The sequence below is a fragment of the Garra rufa genome, chromosome 7 (genome assembly GCF_049309525.1).
Source record: "Garra rufa chromosome 7, GarRuf1.0, whole genome shotgun sequence".
Lineage (NCBI taxonomy): Eukaryota > Metazoa > Chordata > Actinopteri > Cypriniformes > Cyprinidae > Garra > Garra rufa.
The window spans coordinates 986,244-1,007,443 of record NC_133367.1 but is presented as its reverse complement, the minus strand read 5'-3'; the positions used below and the strand labels follow the sequence as shown (position 1 = coordinate 1,007,443).

General features: G+C 34.4%; 2 protein-coding genes across 2 annotated transcripts in view; one reads left to right on the top strand and one right to left on the bottom strand.

Annotated features, from left to right (window-relative positions):
• Positions 1–21,200, bottom strand: part of LOC141339276 (uncharacterized) — a 727,444-nt gene that overhangs the window by 158,292 nt on the left and 547,952 nt on the right. The gene's annotated exons all lie outside the window — the stretch shown is intronic.
• Positions 10,393–21,200, top strand: part of LOC141339282 (uncharacterized) — a 72,973-nt gene continuing 62,165 nt past the window's right edge. Inside the window, exons 1-2 of the mRNA XM_073844909.1 lie at positions 10,393–10,438; positions 10,749–11,069. Coding sequence (XP_073701010.1) covers positions 10,393–10,438; positions 10,749–11,069 — 367 coding nt within the window. The remainder of the gene's footprint in view (positions 10,439–10,748; positions 11,070–21,200) is intronic.

The window sequence follows — 21,200 nt, the reverse complement described above, 5'->3', positions numbered from 1 at the left end:
CATGTTTTATAAATTTAGGAGGACAGCCAAAAATGTTAATTGATTATTTACATACAAATCACTTAGAAAGAAAAATTGATTCATGAAACAATGAGGTACATTTCTTGATGCACAGCATTCAGGTTCGGTTTAAAACCTTAAGAACTTAAGTAACACACAACCATAAACAAACAAAAAGTACATATTACATGAACTATAACAGCAAAGGAACTGCAGCCTAAAATATTATATGTACTGCAGGATTATAAGCTGCAAATTTCAAATAATAAGCCAAAAAAATGTTTCCACAAGCTGTTGTGATCCTTTCAGATCATGTGACTTTCACCATTCTCTGCCTGAAAGAAAACAACAACAACAGGTAAAAAAAGGAGAAATTAACAATGTAATTTACAGGTAAAGAAAGTCAAAAGATCCACACATCCGTCATCAATTGGTGAATGAAACAGTTTGAAATGTTTTTCTTATCGGAATGATTTTGTCAGTACAAGTGAAATCAAACACAGATCTATAAAGACACACCACAGTGGTACAGCATCTTACCTCATCCTTAGACTTGTGCAGAAGCCCTTGGTTGTTTTTCTTCATGACTGTTTAGAAAAATCATCAAACACAAACATTAATTTTGCTAAATTAAGACGTTTTCCTCTCAATTTAGTATCAGTAGGTGATACTTGCCCTTTTTGGACATCCTGTAGAAATAGGTCTTCACACCAACAACAGCAGCTGCAGCTACAGCTGCCAGCAGAACAGCAACAGATATTCCTACTACAGCACCTGAAGACAGACATGAATCTGGAATAGATTAGTTTGAGTGATTCTGGATATGTTTTTACAACATATTTATATGAACTATTCTCTGGACACTTTTTCAGCTGTGATGTGTAAATGTCAAGCATTTATCAATAACATACAGAGATGATTTCACATTAGATATGGTTTAAAACCAAAGAGAGCTCTCAGATCGCAAGGATCAAACCAGTAATTAACACCTAGAGTTCATTTAAAATATGAGATGGAACCAGCTTCCGGAGGAAGTCAGATGTGCCTCTAAATAGCTACTCATAAGACCAGATTGAAAATACATCTTTTATGTGTATTGCCTGATTGAGCACATTTTCAGTTCTGTACTGTTTATATTAAGCAGCTAGTTCTTTTATATTCAATTTAATGTAAAACTTTCTTCAATTCAATTCATTTTCTTAAATATTTCCATTAAGGGTTTTTTAAGCATGAACCCTTTTCAATTACAATTTTTACACTGTAAACAAAATCTGTAGAAATTACAGTATTACTGGCAGCTGGTTGCCAGTAACTTACTGTAGATTTTAATTTATGCTATTTACTGGCAACAGTTTGTTCAAAGTTAATTGAACATTAAACATTAACAAGTCTTTATCTTTACAGAATAAAACTAAAATAACAGCCTCATGCAAAGCATTCTGGGAACCAAAATCTGAAGGAAAAAAACAGAAAAAGGTTGATGAAGGTTTCTGGTTCCCAGAATGCTTTGCAGTAGGTTGTTATTTTATAGTTTTATTCTGTAAAGACAAAGACTTGTTAATGTTTAATGTTCATTTAACTTTGAACAAACTGTTGCCAGTAAATAACATAAATTAAAAATCTACAGTAAGTTACTGGCAACCAGCTGCAGAACTACAGCACATTTTTTACAGTGTAGTTTTTTTATGCAAAGCACTTTGAATTACCTTGTGTAAGAAATGTACTATGTAAATAGTAATGACAGTAATATGATTGCTGACACACACCTGAACATGACTGACAGAAAATATGAGAAAAACACTCACCCCTTTAGAACAAGTTACATTTATAATTACATAGTAGTATACTTTGTGTGATTTGTTCTACTTTGACAAAACATACTTGTTTCAATCTCTTTGTCCTGTGGTGATATTCGGTCTTCATTCTTGTTTTTGTTCAAATCAGAAGCTGGAAAACATAAGAAAATAAAAATGAAACACAAAAGAACACAATAATTAATATTAAAGAAATATGCTTTTTTATGCCAGTTCTGTTCATTTGTAGCTGCAGGAAAACTTGTAAAAACAGGGAACAAACTCCCTGCAGTGTCACAATACTAATATAAGCTGTGTTAAGCAGGCAGAAAAAGTGTCTTAAATGACCAAGTTTTTGCAGTAAAACACGTTATGGAACAATAACACAGAGGAAAAGACATTAAACAGGTCTGGAGATTACTGTTCAAACAGTCCAAAATAAAAAAATCAATAATTACAGGGTAAATTACATTAAATGACTCACCAATGACATTCAGACTGAATGTTTTTATGATCTCGCCAAGAATGTTTTGTTTTGGGACAATTTTTGTGCTGTTACATTTGGATGTTCCGTTCAACTTTTGCGTTTTCCCTGAGGTCTCGTTTCTGATCAACTCTGCTTCATAACGTCCAGCGTGTTCAGTTGTGGTCTCTGTGATGTTCAGAGATCCAGTCTTACAGTCCATCCCCAGTCTTCCTCTGAAGCTCCCGCCTTCACCATCATATAAACAACTATTACTTGGATGTCCATCGATCACAGCTATGAGAATGTCATTAAAATACCACTTCACTACTTCTTGTTTTCCTTTGGTAATATCAGTGTTTAGAATGACAAGATCCCCCTCCTTCACTGATTTCATGCCTGCAGACACAAATTAACAGTTACAACTGTGTGTGTGTGTGTGTGTGTGTGCTGACTATGAAGCACATTGCCCAACACTACTGTAAGGGTGTGCGATAATGATACAAAGTTGATAGCTCAAAATTTTCTGGAACTTTGTCGATAACAATAACTAGACAATAATTTGCTGAGCGTGTGAATTGTGCTGGTATTTTGGGAGGTATAGGATTGCTGTGGACAGCTGAATCCCAAAGCTTTTTATATTCTTCATATTCTGTGCAGCGGTTAGTTTGCATGAGTAACAGAAATTAACGTTTTCAATATGTTAAAATTGATTGAACTTTTATGGGCATTTTTTCCTTTATAAGCCAATTTTTCAATAAATGTAAGCATTATCTTTCATGTCAAATGCTTACATTTAATCAAGAAATTCAATCCAAATAGTAAGATACTATAGGGCTGTTTACACTAACTCTTTCCAGTGCACAATCTACTTTTAGATCATCACTTTAAGCAAGTATGAAAACAGGAAAACAAGCCTGGCCAGAACGTGTCCCCTAAAAATGGTACGTATAGCCACCCTAATTTAGATGAATGCATGCATACATTTAACCTGAAGTTACAAATGCGTAAGTGTTTTGAGTTTTTAAAAACAAAACATAGAAACTGATATTTGAAATGATTTGAGGAAAAAAAATTGACATCGAGTCATTAAGTCATTCAATTAACTGATTTTTGTTCAAATCAAAAGCTGGAAAACATAAGAAAATAAAAATGAAACACAAAAGAACACAATATTTCATATTAAAGAAATTACTTTTTTATGCCAGTTCTGTTCATTTGTAGCTGCAGGAAAACTTGTAAAAACAGGGAACAAACTCCCTGCAGTGTCACAATACTAATATAAGCTGTGTTAAGCATGCAGAAAAAGTGTCTTAAATGACCAAGTTTTTGCAGTAAAACACGTTATGGAACAATAACACAGAAGAAAAGACATTAAACAGGTCTGGAGATTACTGTTCAAACAGTCCAAAATAAAAAATCAATAATTACAGGGTAAATTACATTAAATGACTCACCAATGACATTCAGACTGAATGTTTTTATGATCTTGCCAAGAATGTTTTGTTTTGGGACAATTTTTGTGCTGTTACATTTGGATGTTCTGTTCAACTTTTGCGTTTTCCCTGAGTTTCTGATGAACTCTGCTTCATAACGTCCAGTGTGTTCAGTTGTGATCTCTTTGATGTTCAGAGATCCAGTCTTACAGTCCATCCCCAGTCTTCCTCTGAAGCTCCCGCCTTCACCATCATATAAACAACTATTACTTGGATGTCCATTGATCACAGCTATGCGAAATCCATTAAAATACCACTTCACTACTTCTTGTTTTCCTTTGGTAATATCAGTGTTTAGAATGACAAGATCCCCCTCCTTCACTGATTTCATGCCTGCAGACACAAATTAACAGTTACAAGTGTGTGTGTGTGTGTGTGTGTGTGTGTGTGTGTGTGTGTGTGTGTACGCATCTGTACCTTGCACATATATTGTGGGGACCAAATGTATAGAATTACATTATACTGTAGGGTAGGGTTGTGCAGATAGACAACAGTATTGTTTGTCAACAATAGTCAGAGATGTCATGTGGCTGATGCCTGTAATGATGTCAAGATGATGACTATTATTAGGCTAGTATTACTTTCTAATTAATATTGTGTGTATTGTACTGGTATTTTGGGAGTTATAGGATTGCTGTGGACAGCTGAATCCCAAAGCTTTTTTATATTCTTCATATTCTGTGCAGCGGTTAGTTTGCAGGAGTAACAGAAATTACCTTTTTCAATATGTTTAAATTGATTGAACTTTTATGGGCATTTTTTCCTTTATAAGCCAATTTTTCAATAAATGTAAGCATTATCTTTCATGTCAAATGCTTACATTTAATCAAGCAATTCAATCCAAATAGTAAGATACTATAGGGCTGTTTACACTAACTTTATCTTTCCAGTGCACAATCTACTTTTAGATCATCACTTTAAGCAAGTATGAAAACAGGAAAACAAGCCTGGCCAGAACGTGTCTCCTAAAAATGGTACGTATGGCCACCCTAATTTAGATGAATGCATGCATACATTTAACCTGAAGTTACAAATGCGTAAGTGTTTTGAGTTTTTAAAAAGAAAACATAGAAACTGATATTTGAAATGATTTGAGGAAAAAAAAAATTGACATCGAGTCATTAAGTCATTCAATTAACTGATTTTTGTTCAAATTAGAAGCTGGAAAACATAAGAAAATAAAAATGAAACACAAAAGAACACAATATTTCATATTAAAGAAATTACTTTTTTATGCCAGTTCTGTTCATTTGTAGCTGAAGGAAAACTTGTAAAAACAGGGAACAAACTCCCTGCAGTGTCACAATACTAATATAGGCTGTGTTAAGCAGGCAGAAAAAGTGTCTTAAAGTTTTTGCATAAAACACGTTATGGAACAATAACACAGAAGAAAAGACATTAAACAGGTCTGGAGATTACTGTTCAAACAGTCCAAAATAAAAAAATCAATAATTACAGGGTAAATTACATTAAATGACTCACCAATGACATTCAGACTGAATGTTTTTATGATCTTGCCAAGAATGTTTTGTTTTGGGACAATTTTTGTGCTGTCACATTTGGGTGTTATGGTCAACTTTTGCGTTTTCCCTGAGGTCTCGTTTCCGATGAACTCTGCTTCATAACGTCCAGCGTGTTCAGTTGTGGTCTCTGTGATGTTCAGAGATCCAGTCTTACAGTCCACCACCAGTCTTCCTCTGAATCTCCCGCCTTCACCATCATATAAACAACTACTACTTGGATGTCCATTGATCACAGCTATGCGAATGCCATTAAAATACCACTTCACTACTTCTTGTTCTTCTTTGGTAATATCAGTGTTTAGAATGACAAGATCCCCCTCCTTCACTGATTTCACTTCACCTGTTTCACCAAACATGCCTGCAAACACAAATTAACAGTTACAAGTGTGTGTGTGTGCACGCATCTGTACCTTGCACATATATTGTGGGGACCAAATGTATAGAATTACATTATACTGTAGGGTAGGGTTGTGCAGATAGACAACAGTATTGTTTGTCAACAATAGTCAGAGATGTCATGTGGCTGATGCCTGTAATGATGTCAAGATGATGACTATTATTAGGCAGTATTACTTTCTAATTAATATTGTGTGTACTGTACTGGTATTTTGGGAGGTATAGGATTGCTTTGGACAGCTGAATCCCAAAGCTTTTTTATATTCTTCATATTCTGTGAAGTGTGTTAGTTTGCAGAAGTAACAGAAATTACCTTTTTCAATATGTTTAAATTGATTGAACGTTTATGGGCATTTTTTTTTCCTTTATAAGCCCATTTTTCAAGTACATGTAAGCATTATCTTTCATTTCAAATGCTTACATTTAATCAATAAATTCAATCTAAATAGTAAAACACTATAGGGCTGTTTACACACATTTTGTCTTTCCAGTGCACAATCTACTTTTAGATCATCACTTTCAGCAAGTATGAAAACAGGAAAACAAGTCTGGCCAGAACGTGTCCCCTAAAAATGGTACATATGGCCACCCTAATTTAGATGAATACATGCATGCATTTAACCTGAAGTTACAAATGCATAAATGTTTTGAGGTTTTAAAAACAGAACATTGAAAACTGCTTTGAAATGATTCTGAGGAAAAAATTGATGGTGAAATAGAGAAAAAACAGGAACTATTGTGTCTAAAATGTAAGTCACCTAATATTAACTTCTTGATTGTTGAATTGTTGTATAAAATCGTGTTGATATTTGGAGAAAAAAACGTGTGACATTTATTAACTATATCAGATTACAAGTAATACCCTGGCTACTTCACCCCATATCTTGAATTTTGGGGGAATTCTAAATTTATTTTAATAAATTAAATCATGCAGTGAAAGCTTGAACTCTAAGGGGCGGTTTCCTGGACATGGTTTAAATTAAGACAGTAGTAGGCTTAATCTAGAATAGTTAATCATGGTTTAAAAATAAATAGCTTTCTGAAACACATAAATACAGATTACTAACTTCTGGACTATGGAGCCCTGAGCTAAAATAAACCAGATTAATTCAAAACCAACTGCTAATCTGAATTGCATGAAAGAGGTTGCCTATATGAAATGAACTAAGAAAAGCTTAAAATTGTATGGACCTGAGAAGCAAATCAAAGGAAAACAACAGCAGTGGAAAAAAAGACTGCAATAAAACAACAACAGCACCAAAATAGCAAGTTACTGAACAAGTGAAACCTTTTTAAAGCAAGCAAAGCAAACACACATCAGGTGTCAGATAAAAAAAAGGAATGTCTAGAAATATCTTTGCAATGACTTGCACAAAATCTTGCAATCAGCTGTTGTTATCAGTTTTGCAATATTTATATTATTATAATTTAGTATGTTATCCATAAAGCCGCTGTTATATACATATATGAAAAATAGAGTCATAGTCAAAATTATATTGGCACCCAAAATATAATCAAAGGTTTTGAAAATAATGATTATTGTGTATTGTGTATCTTTTTGATCTTTCAAATAAAAATAGGAAAGGAAATACAAATCAGTTTAAATAAATCATAAAAAAATTACCTTTTCAACAAAATCACATCACGAATACCCATTGGCCACAATTATTTGCAGTCATTGAAATTGAGTAAAATTTCTTAAGATCTATATTCATATTAACTTTTTTAGGAAACCAGGGTGGCTATATAGAAAATAATTAAGCCAGGCAAGACTTCCTGTTTTACATGAATATAAATAGGCCTATAAAGCAACACAAAGGGCAAATTTCCTTTTGTCATCCATCACAATGTTTTAAAGAGGTTATTTTAAATATTATTTTATATATATAACAACAAAAACAAAAACAAAAAAATTTTGCCTGCAGTGCCTTGTATTAAAATCATGTTTATCAGCGAACACAAGCGTTTAAAGAAACTGCGTCACAACTGTCCGCCATTTCTACAGTGCAAAACAGGAAGAACTAAAGAAACAAAACCATTTCCATTCAAAGTGGATTCATACGAGCAATTTCATTTTATTCACGTGTTATACTAATGTCTAAAACAGCGCTGAATAAAAGGCAATATTTTAAGTCAAATGTTGATGGGCACAGTTGAAAATGATTAATTTTTCATCGCGGAAAATGCAAAGGGCTGAAAATAGCCTACGGAAACAAATGAATGTCTTACCATCAACGAGAAAAGCAAAAAGAATGAGAACAATATAGCTTCCCATCATTTTAACTGCCGTTCCTCTGATGAACAGAAAATACTGAAAATTAGGATAGTTTGTGCTTCGCTCGGTTGTAATGGAGTAAGCTATGTCGTTGCTTTCTTTTCCTGTCTCGCGGAGAAAACCCCTCCCTTAATGCATCTTTTCACTTAAGTAACGTAGACTAGATTTTGATATCCAGAGTAGCGTTATAAATTTAGAAAAAAAGATTAAATGACAATAACCGGTATTTCTTACGTCAAATTAGGGTGTAATGAAAGTGAAAGTATCTCATGGTGTTTTGTTTGGTTTTGCGATATAGTCCATATAGTCCATGATGTCAAATATTATATACCGATGCTATTATACCGCTTATATTATGATATATAACAATATATATATATATATATATATATATATAAACATTTTTATTTTTATTTGTTTTTACAGAAATATCAAATGATATTCCACTATGGTGAATAAAGTAAAATTTTAACTAATACATATCACCTCATCCCCCTGTTGATCGATTACGTAAATCAATTTTTCTGAATGTTTAAATATGCTGTGTTTAATGTTAAATATGCAATGTTATGTTGAAATATACAAATGGGTCATTATTATTTAAATTCAACCAATCACTATCTTATTAATATTTTATTTATCCAGACCAGAAACCTGAACATTAAGATTCATAATTCATCTTATTATTATTACATTACATAGCTAGAATTCAGCGATCACATTTAAGCGTTACGAAAAAAGAAGTCACAACTATGTCCGCCATTATACAGTCCAGAACAGGGATAATTAAAAAAAAAAAAAAAAAAAAAAAATCATCCATAAAATTGACTCATACGAGTAATATTTTTGTATTCATGTGTTATACTAATGTCCACAACAGCGCTGAATAAAAGGCAACATTTTTAAGTCAAATGTTGATGGGCACATTTGAAAATGCGTCATTTTTCATCGTCGAAAACGCAAAGGGTTGAAAATAGCCCACGGAAACAAATGAATGTCTTACCATCAACGAGAAAAGCAAAAAGAATGAGAACAATATAGCTTCCCATCATTTTAACTGCCGTTCCTCTGATGAACAGAAAATACTGAAAATTAGGATTGTTGGTGCTTCGCTCGGTTGTAATGGAGTATGTCGTTGCTTTCTTTTCCTGTCTCGCGGGGAAAACCCCTCCCTTAATGCATCTTTTCACTTAAGTAACGTAGACTAGTTTTTGATATTCAGAGTAGCGATATTATTAGTACAATAATTAAAAACGCGTCAGATTGCTTATTTACACAGATGAAATGACAATGACCGTTATTTCTGAGGTCAAATTAAGGTACCTAATGCATAGTACTAATTCTGGTCAAATGAAAGTGAAAGTTTCTCAGGCTTGACCAATCAGCTTGATCTGAAGCGCCAACCAGGAAGGACCATGTAGCGAGCAGACTTTAGCTCGGACACCAAAGTGCCTGTTTTATTTTTTCTTAGGCTATTTAATTATCATGTCTGCATTTGGTGCATAATCCGTATAACAAAGAGCCATCAAGGTGATAATAAATCCACACACAAATAATTTTAAGCAGTTAGCCTATAAAATATCACTGGGTGCAGAGTATTTCCCTCAGCTGTATTTAATAAGAGAAACCAGCTGACAATTTCTCAATGATACATTTAAACAGACTTTTTCTAAAGGAGAGAATGTAAATCACTGAAAGCATGAAACACTTCAGCACACAGTTCGTTCAATCCTGCTGTGATCTCAGTTAATTACAGAAGTAAAAAGATGTGGTCTGATCAATTGTGTGGACAAATTTTCTGCATTAGAGTGTCTATTTTTGGACAAATTGGACAGACATCAGTTGTATTTGTCAGTAGTTTAGTTTGTGGGTGAAACAAAACTCTTCCTGGTAATATGAACTTCATCTTCTCCACACAGAACAATTTTACAGTAAAATAAAGTCAATCAACACTGATGTTTGAGTACAGGATTCCTATCATGCTCATGCATAAATCATGAGCTATGTTACTGTCATAATTTCACTACACATGTTCATTATAAATGAAAAAAAAAAAAAAACAATCAACAGGTATGTTGAACCAAAACAGGTAAAGAACAGTAATTTCTTGACAATTAAATGTTATATAGCCCACAGAATCATTGTCAGCATTAATGCTGACAATGGAACCACATGGGAGAGAACTGTCAAGAGACTTATTTCATCGTACAAAAGAGCACAATGCTACAAGAAGAATACCAGATAGATAGATAAATAGATAGATAGACAGATAGATTTAACTAGAATGCTTCCAGCAAATATACCATGACTGCAATATATGTGATCACTGCGAGAGCACGTCAGCTAAAGGGTGGGCAATTCCTGTTAGGGGTGGATTTAAAGTCATGCTAGTTCTGCCATCTCAAAGCAGTTATCAGAAACGTCCAGTGTTGTAATTTTAAAGAAAATGGTTCACGTAGTTTTGATCAACTTGTGTTTGTGGCATTTGGCTGGTAAGTTAGAATTATGTTTTATGTGTTCTTACTAATTTAGTTCATGGTTTAACTTGGAGTTTTTTATTTTAGTATTTTATCTATGTTGTTATCATTTTTGTGGAGCTCAACCTTCTAAACAGTGCTTTTCTCTCTCAAACCTTCCATTGTTCTCTTTTTTTTTCTGTCTGTTAAACACAGTTCATAAAGTTTTGCGTCTGTGCTGCTCTTTTGTTTGTTCATTTCACTTTTAAATAGCAACAACTATATCTTAGTTAAGCCACCATAAAATGATTTATCTTTTAATCTGTGAAAACTCTTTATTCTCAAGGTGTGTTTGGTGATGGACTGAAGTCAGTGTCAGTGATGGAGGGAGATTCAGTCACTCTAAACTCTGGTCTTACTGAAATAATAGACGAGGATCTGATTCTCTGGAGGTTTGGAGCTAAAAACACTTTAATAGCTCAAATCAATGTAATGGCCGGCAGCATCACTATAAATGATGATGTTCTTGATGGAAGATTCAGAGACAGACTGAAGCTGGATCATCAAACTGGATCTCTGACCATCACTAACATCACAACTCAACATGCTGGACTCTATAAACTACTGACCAACAGTGTGAGCAAGGATTTCAGTCTCACTGTCTATGGTAAGTTAAATATTGGTTTCTTTTATTTGTTACAGCTTTAAAGTATATGCATTCTAAATATGTCTGAAATACACATTAAATCCAGATTTTCCTTTTCCAAACTATATGTTTTTCTTCTTATCAATCATCCCAATGTTAGAATCTCAAACAGTGTAATTATTAAACATCTAAAGTGAAATCTGATGCTTCTTTCTCAGCTCGTCTGCCTGCTCCTGTCATCAGCAGAGATTGTTCATCATCATCATCACAGCAGAATTGTTTATTGCTGTGTTCAGTGGTCAGTGTGAATCGGGTAACTCTCTCCTGGTACAAAGGAAACAGTTTATTGTCCAACATCAGTGCGTCTGATCTCAGCATCAGTCTCTCTCTACCTCTGGAGGTGGAATATCAGGATAAAAACACCTACAGCTGTGTGCTCAACAATCCCATCAGCAACCAGACTCAACATCTGGACATCAGCAAACTCTGTCAGCCATGTGCAGGTACGGCAGCACTGATATACGTTAATTTACTCTTGTCTAGTAGATCAAATGAACACATTCACTTACATTAATCAATATCATTACAGACTCTGTATCTCTGATAGCAGTGATCTCTGCTGCTGCTGCTGGATCTCTGTTGATTGCAGCTGCAGTTGGGATATACTGCATCTGCAGGAAACGCAGAAAACCTGATCAACAAGGCAAGTGTTACAAAACAAGTATTATTACAACTAAAACTTATGTAATAAAATGATTTGTATAATAAAATACCATTTTTATTACTCCTGATTATGATTTAATCACAATTAATCTTGTATACGCTCTCTAGTTCCTTATGGAAGAAGCTATACTATTATGTGTAGTTACTGGGTTTGGCAATTATTTATATAAAATGGCATTGGTTTTTACTCATCTCATTCACACAAAATACAATTCCATGTTTCTCAAAACAAATCTAAATTATTGATGTCTAATTTATGTTTTAATGAAAATCACATTCCACAATAAAAAAAAGCTAATTACTTTTATTAAACATTCCTATGAGATTGATTCATAATTATCTACAAATAATGTTGTTGTTTTATTTCTTTTTCCTTTTTAATGGTAAATTAACTGGACTTGCGTGTGAAACAGTTATGTATATGTGACCCTGGACCACAAAACCAGTCATAAGGTTAAATATTACAAAACTGAGATATATGCATCATATGAAAGCTCAATAAATAAGCTTTCTATTGATGTATGGTTTGTCAGAATAGGACAATATTTAGCAGAGATACATCTATTTGAAAATCTGGAATCTGAGGGTGCAAAAAAATCAAAATACTGAGAAAATCGCCTTTCAAGTTGTCCAAATTAAGTTCTTAACAATGCATATTAGTAATCAAAAATTACATTTTGATATATTTATAGTAGGAATTTTTCAAAAAATCTTCATGGAGCATGATCTTTACATAATTTCCTAATGATTTTTGGCATAAAAGAAAAATCAATAATTTTGACCCATACTATGTATTTTTGGCTATTGCTACAAATATACCCCAGCGACTTAAGACTGGTTTTGTGGTCCAGGGTCACATATATGAATTAATGTATTAATCTTACTAAAAACAAGTAAACATTAAACATGTCTATGCATTAACACTTTAACTTTGAAAGCTTTGAACAAGAATGTCATCTTTGAAATTTGTACAGTGTAGAAATACAGTGTAATTTATGTACAGTACAAACACAATTAAATGTTTAACAATGAACTTTTTGACTATGATTGTGTATTAACAAAATTGTTTAAACTTTGATTAAAATGTAAGGTTTTTCTATTGTGATGTATATCAAAGTGAAAACCAACATGTTTAGCTCATGCATCATGTTGTGATGAAACAGATCTAGATAAGATTGAGTTTTGCTGTTTTAATTATTTTGTGATTTTGGTTTAAACAGCTAATACCCATCCAAAGGAGATAATTTACACTGAAACAACGTTCACCAAAAGACAAGCACAGAAATCGGTAAGATCCAATGTAATAGAATTTGTTTAAATATTTGCATGTCTAAGTTATATTGACGAGATATCAAAATATTTGATGTTTTCCTCAAGCTGCTTTCGGATCTGATTTTTTTTTTTTTTCTTACAAAGCATATCTGACCTGAAAGCAAACCTATAATGTTCAGGTTTCAAATGTTTGTTATTATTTTTTATTATTAATTACTACTATTATTATGATATATTATGTTTTTTTTACAGAATGTTAAAGAGGATGAAGTTGTGTATGCACGTGTCGTCACTAGAAGATGATCAAACTTCTTCACACACTGCAGAATCCAGCTGTACTCTTCTAAAAATGTGCATACTCTGCAAGTTTTAATATTAAATATTATTATTTTTTTAATATAAAATTTGTAGTCAGCAAAACTCCCTTTGGTTTTATACCAAAATAAAAGCTTGATTGGTTAACATTTGAAAGCAAAGAAATTAAGATGGCCATAAATATTAGCATTGCAATTTTACTATTGTTCTTTAAGTATGTCATTTACTTCTACCACTTTTAGAGCCACTTTGAGAATCTAGCAGCACAATTTGCAAGTAAAGAATAAGACCTGCTGTGGTCTGATATATTTCCATCTGTACAAAGGTGTGGTTTGATCGGTTGGCCAGACAAACATAGTCTGCATGAGCACAAGTCTATTACTGGACATCTGTGGTAAAAGTCAGTGTGTGTTTGTCTTGATGTGTCAATAGCATGTGGTTTAAAAGTGTTTTTCCATTCTAGATTTATGATATTCACAGTTTGGCTTATGCTTTACACAGAATAGCTTTAGTGTGAAATACCCATCAGTGCTGGTGTTTGTCCCCCCCCCCCCCAAAAAAGAGATCACATTAAACAGTGAAATTACTGTAAACTTTGAAAAGATTATACTTTAAAAGCTAAGACTTTGTTTCCTATCAAAAGTAAAATACCGTCTTTTCAGTCAGCACATTGTCAGTGTCCTCTTTGCAATGCAATGATATTTAACTGCAGAAGAAAATGAACGTGCAATGTGGTATGAGAAGGTGAGAAGTGAGAAAAGTAAATATAAAACTGCTTGTCAGTAGTTATTTCCAGAGAAGCAGAAGTCACTGTTCTTGACACCTTTACTTTTAAAAGCACTGTATCATTTTTGTCTGTCAATATGTTAGAGCCATTTTACTGTCATACATATAATGTATGATTTTCTGTTGTAACATTTATATTGTTATGCACTTGATCAGTAGTTAATAATTTCTTTATTCTTCATCACTTTTGGGCAGTAACTAACTAAACATTGCAATGCTGTAGCTATATATTGGTACTATAATGCAAACTACTGTACACTTCTCAGTAAAATATTAGTTTTATTCCGTGATAGAGGAGTTTGGGTGAAATGTAAAGCAAAATTAAATTAAAATGTGCCATTTTCAACAACTTCAATGCCATTTGTCTGAAACTTTTTGAGACATTTGAGTCATAGTTCCATGTGACATCTTTTAATATTACAACTCCTTAGACACAAGCCTATTAAAGACTATTTATTCCATTAAGCCTATTTATTCAATGAATGACTGTCAAAGTATAAAGGTGCTTTCACCCATATAATGCAGTAGTTACAACATCTAACAGCAAGGGCTAGGTCATGTTAACCAGACAAACCTTAACTCTTTAGTATTTCATTTACAGAACATGTCTCAAACTCTCCTTGAGAACCACTTTCCTACAAAGGGTATCTCCAGCTAGACTGGAAGTGTGTAGCAATCCCGAAGACCTTGATTAGCTAGTTTAGGTGTGTTTAATTAGGGTTAGAGCTAAACTCAGCTGGACAGTGTGCATTCAGCACAAAATGTGCATACAGCTGCACACTGTGCCATCTAGTGTTCATAATAAGACATACAATCTCTACCTTTGATCAATCAAGTATGGTTTAAACAAATCTCACTGCAGAGCAGCCAAATGTACGGTGGCCGAGAGAGGCCAACGCGCTGCAAACTAAGAAAAACGACAACAAATTAAGAAAACATCTTCATCAGTTTGACAACACAGGCGCTGCAAATCCTCGCAACGCAAACACAAATACGGAAACGCGCTGCAAATTCTCACAACACAACCAACGCGCAGAAACAAGCAGCGAACACACGAAGGCGCTGCAAACTAACTAACGTGCTGCATATAGCACGGTCCACAACGGAAATGATTCAGGGGGACCTCAAAAAGTGACGAACCCATCTGGGACCTAATTATTTGTTCAGTGGCTGTTGGTCAGAGCAGAGGTGTTATCAGTGAACTATCACCTTTTAGTGATAGTATAGTATCATTTAAAGGTAATAGTGATATAAATAATCAGGTAATATAGTGATATAAATAATCAGGTCCCAGATGAGTTCGTCACTTTTTGAGGTCCCCCTGAAACATTTCCGTTGTGGACCGTGCAATATGCAGCGCGTTAGTTAGTTTGCAGTGCCTTCGTGTGTTCGCTGCTTGTTTCTGCGCGTTGGTTGTGTTGTGAGAATTTGCAGCGCGTTTCCGTATTTGTGTTTGCTTTGCGAGGATTTGCAGCGCCTGTGTTGTCAAACTGATGAAGATGTTTTCTTAATTTGCTGTCGTTTTTCTGTTTGCATGTGTTTTCTTAAGTTTGCAGTGCATTGGCCTCTCTCGGCCACCGTAGAAATGCCTGATAATATACATTTGTAAATCAATGACACACCTTTCACTTACAGTTGCAATCAAAATTATTCAACCCCCTTGACCTGCAAGACATTTTGCTGCAGAGAACAAAATTTTGTGAAAACAATTCAACAAAGGCATCAGTACACTATTAGAGAAAGTTTATTCATACACATTTGAGTAATTTTGAGAATGTAAGTTGATGACTAATGAAAGAAAATTAAATTGGCTCTAAATGTTCATGTTCAAAATTATTCAACCCCTGTTCAACATTGCTGTTTTTTAGTCAGTTATTTTTATGGTGGGGAACAAAATTGTCTTAAAACACAATAAAGCCTTTAGAAACACTATTTAAAAACAGAATGAGCTTGAGCTGTTACACGTACATACAGTTAGTACATGCATGTGCTTAAGTTGAGTAGCAAATATGGTAAAGTCAACAGAGCTCTCACAAAAGCTATAGAGAAGAAATAGTTTTATATTATAAAGTCTAAGGCTGTATGAAGATTTTCAAGACATTTAAAAGTCCCGATAGAGACACAGCTGGCAGCATTATTCTTTAGTTTAAAGTGTGTTGTACCAGAAAACCTTTGAGGGTGTTGAACAAAAAAACACAATATCATAAAATGTTTGATCAGAGCAACTGAGAAAAACCTGCAATGTACAGCCAAATACTTGCAAGATGACCCAACGAAAGGAGGAAAAACATTTCAATGCAGAGCACAAGATGAACACTAGACAAGTATGGCCTTCATGTTGAGGCATCTTGCCGAATACCATTCTTGCAAGAAGAACAAAAAGACCGACTTGAACATCCTAAAATTGATCTGGATAGACCTGTGGAGTTCTGGAAGAATGTTTTTTGGAGTGATGTGACCAAACTGGAACTTTTTGGACCCATGGATCAGCGGTACTGTATGTCTGGTGCAAAAAAGGCAAAACTTGTAAGCAGAAGAACACCATCTCCATCGTCAAGAATTGAGGTGGATCAGTCCTGTTATGGGGTTGTTTTACTTTAGCAGGAAGTGGAAAACATGACTGTATGAAGGACATCCTGGATTCTTTGAAGTATCAGGACATTTTTGCAAGAATTGTGGTGCCTTTGGTGCAAAGGCTGAAGCTATTAATCAATTGTCTTTCCTGCAGGACAGTCATCCCAAAGTAAACATCCAAATCTACTTAAGCTTGGTTCAGGGATCAGTCACAGAATGTTCTTGAGTGGCCTGTTCAGTCTCCAGATTTAATTCTCATTGAAAATATTTAGTTGAATTTGAAGAAAGCAGTAGCAATGTGAAACTAAATATTATCAGTGGTCTAAAAGCTTTTTCAGGCGAGGAATGGGCCAAGATTGCAGTAGAGAGGTGACAAGAGCTTCTAAATACTTTCAAGCAGTGTTTATTGCTAGTTTTAAAGAATAAAAGATTCTGCACCAGATTTTACTTTTGGGGGTTGAATAATTTTGAACATGAACATTTAGAGCCAATTTAATTTTCTTTCATTAGTCATCAACTTACATTCTCAAAATTACTCAAATGTGTATGAATAAACTTTCTCTAATAGTGTACTGATGCCTTTGTTGAATTGTTTTCACAAAATTTTGTTCTCTGCAGCAACATGTCTTGCAGGTCAAGGGGGTTGAATAATTTTGATTGCAACTGTAACATTCTTAACCAGGGTGCCCTGCTCCTGAATATCCACTTTCCTCCAAATTTCAGCTTCAGCACACCTGTTTGCATCACTATCAAGTGTTCTTGGAGACCTGGTTCAGGTGATTCAAGAATCAGCATTGCATGAATCATACAGACGACACAATTGCTGAAAAATGGTCAAGGAATGCTGACTGTGCAACTAAATCAAAAGGGCTACCACCGAGTTCCTGGCTTCACTGAAACTGGTATTTAAAATAGGCTGTTATTTGGTGACACTGACTGGTTACAATTCTAGTGGCACGTGCACAGGGTGGCCATTTTATGTCTCTAAATGCACTTGAAGTGAGAGGGTGCTCACTCACTGCAGAGCCAAATGGGAGGACCTAAAGCTCTAGCTCCCCCTCCCTGGAGGTAATGGGTGGAGATAGACAACACTACCCCTTACCCGATCACTAAACATAACTCCACCCATTAGTTCACACAGAGGTCGAGGTGGAGCTGGACATTTTGATTTTTGATGTAGCCTACTGATACCTCAAAGTAAAATGAAGGCAGTCCTATTTGAACAAGCGCTTTGAGTGCAACGTCAGCAGCGAATGCTCTTTGATTGATTGCTTCTGTCTTTCAGTATGTACAGATAAATAAACCTACAGTAGATCGTATTTTACGCATAAAATTTCGTAGCTACTATATAAAAACTGTTTAAAATACCATAGTATTGCTATTTTTATGTGATCCGCCAATTCTAGTGCTACCGTCTTTGTATGAAAGTCTGGATTCACTCAAAATGTCATGCAATATCTACCTAAAAAAAGCACTAACTCCACAATTAAAAAGTTATTCAGCTTAATTTATTCAGTGTAAAATAATTGTTCGTTCTGTAATTAACAATTTAGTATGTCGGAGTTAAACAGTTTCAGCAAAAGAATGTCAAAGCTATAAACGCCAAAATGTTCGAGATGAGTCAGAGAAAGACGTAAACAGAAACTCTTACCTTAAAGGAACTTGGTGTCAAAGTCCAAATACAAACTTGTGAGCTATGATGATGATTACATGGTCTGCACCTGCTCTTCACCGCAAAATTAGGAAACAAAACACGGCTGAATGTGGAGTCTGGAATCTTTAGTGTTATTAATCGCAAACAGAGGCTTTGTTCGAGAAATTAATATAATTATCAAGTATTTATTTGCAATGTTTTCTGATTCACACTAATGCGGTGAGGGTGCAAGTGTTGTTTACTTGTCAAAAGTTCACCCTCAACCGTCTGGTATTGTGCTCTCCATGGCTCGGATGCAAGGTTTAAAACTCAAGCGGAAGTCTACAACGTCGATGTTGTAGATGGAGTCACGCGAACATTACTACTCATTTGAAACACGTACGTTACACTGCAGTGTTCATCCAAGTTTAGCCAAACTTGTTACTGTTTCGTGTGTAATATCCCACATCAAATTCATTTAAGTTTTTACTTATTGCGCCAGTGTTGTTAATATATAATAGTCTCTTGCGTTTCCATCTAAAATATTTTATACAAATACGTTTTAGGACCAGGGCCGGATTTAGCCAGCCCCATTAGGGGGTGCATGTAGAATATTGGGGGGGCAAGTGTGGGTGAGCTTCTCTAATTATCTATGCAAAGAAAACTATACTAACTATGCTGTCATCATATCAGTCCACCTATCCATATCTCTATCTTCTCCTTTGATCCATTTGATTTGTCTTATAGGTTTTATGTTTGATGCCCTACCCTCTGCATTTACCCGGGCTTGGGACCGGCACAAATAGGACACTGGCTAGTGCCCTTTTGAGGCTGCATTTATGTTTTTTTTTTTTTTTTTTTTTTTTTTAATTTTTACTTTTTTAAATGTCTATATCTATCTATCTATCTATCTATCTTTCTATCTATCTTTTCATTTTTTTGTCTTTTTATTTTATTCATATATTTTTTTATTTCTTTTTTTGTGTATTTTTTTTACAAAATTTTTTTTTTTTTAAAGCATCAGTCGTCTGCTTTTCTGTGCAAAAAGACTAACAAATGCATGCAAATCTAGGCCTGTGGTTATGCCCTTCTCCTGAGCCAGAATAACTACATTTCTTTTTCTTTCATGTAGCAATAGTGTGGCGGAAGGGAGTAAGAACACGAGACAAAGTGGAGAAAGAGCTTTAGCATGATGCAGATGATATTCCAATCACAAGGGAGGTCACATACATGCGATGGAGCTGAGGAAATGCATTTTTATACCCGTGTAGATATTTGCAAACGGTAGAGAGGTCTTCAAACTCTACATTGCCATCATCATCAGTCTTTTTAAATTATTTTCCAGTCTTTTTGCATTTCAGTTTTCACAGACACTAGTCCATATCGCGATTTGAATTAAGTGACAGACCAACTTTTGATTTATTAATCCAAAAATCGACGAATTCTGTGGTATTCCGCGCTATAGTAAAGTCGGTTTTTATGAATGGAGTGCGCGATCCCGTCCGTGTTTTCGCTGAGGAGACATTGTAAACGCGCGATCATGTAGAGACAGAAATGACATACCTTCGTGTAAATAGGATAAATAACATAAGGCAATTTAGTTTGTTTGTTTTATGAAATTCGGAATTTTGCATGCCTTTACGTTTGGGGGGGGGGCAGTCACAGCATTTAGGGGGGCATTGCCCCACCTTGCCCATGCCTATATCCGGGCCTGTTTAGGACATAGCTTTGATTTGAACTTAAAGACAATTCTATTGTATGGAAGGCATTTTCTGCCCATTTAATTCTAAAAATGAAAATGAAAACCAGGTTAACAATTTCATTATAAAAAGCTATACGCAAAATATGTGCCAAAATTGAAAACGAAATGAATTGATTTTATTTTCATTTTTATTTTCACTGTGACAATGCATTTTCCCTGACAAATTGAAAAATAAAGTGCAGTTGGTGATTTGACATTTCATTTTCACTGCAATCTCGAGTCAGAGCTGCCAATCTTAAAATGAAAAGGTTAATGTGAAAAAGAAAATGCAAATCCAGGTTTTACAAAGCTTTTTATTAATGCTCATGCAATAATAGTGACACAATTAAAATCGAAATGTCGAAATCGAACGTTTTATTGTCTCTTTTATTTCACAGTTCGTTTTCATTTTCAAAGTCAAATTGTATGCATGTTTGAGATTAAATGTTAAACATTGTTTTTATTAGCTAAGCAGCAAAAGTCTGACTGTATAAAATCCCTGCCGAACTCTTAATTTGAAGTGCATTTTATGTGGGCGGAGTCAGGGACGTGCCAAGACTAGTTCAGTCCACAGAATATTCTACTGCTGCCTCAAGACCGATCGTTGTTTTTTCAATGTGTGTGCGTTCATGAAAACGTAAGTTTACCTTAAATGTACATTATTTGGACATGTATGTATATGTGTAGACTCGTGTGTGTATAGAGCTGATGTTATATTGTATGTTTCCTCGATAGTTAAGCACGTTATGAGAGTTCGATTTAAAGATATGTACAAATACACTGTTGAGATTTCTGTTCGCTGCAAATACATTCACCAATTATGCTGCTATGGAGCTCTAAGACATTTGTATTATCAATATTCGTATTTACAGTTGGAACATGTTTATGTAATGTAAAACGATTAATCCTAATTGATCACGTTTGGCAAGATGGCACGTAATATCGTCTGTTCTATTATTAGTGTTGGAGCTCCGCCTAGCGGCCATAAGTGAAATTACGATTGTAACTTAAAGTCTTATTTCAGTATTGTTTCATTTATACTAATACTTACACGCTTTGTAAGTTGTTTGAAAGTTTATTTAATTTATTTCTTGTTATTCCTTTATTT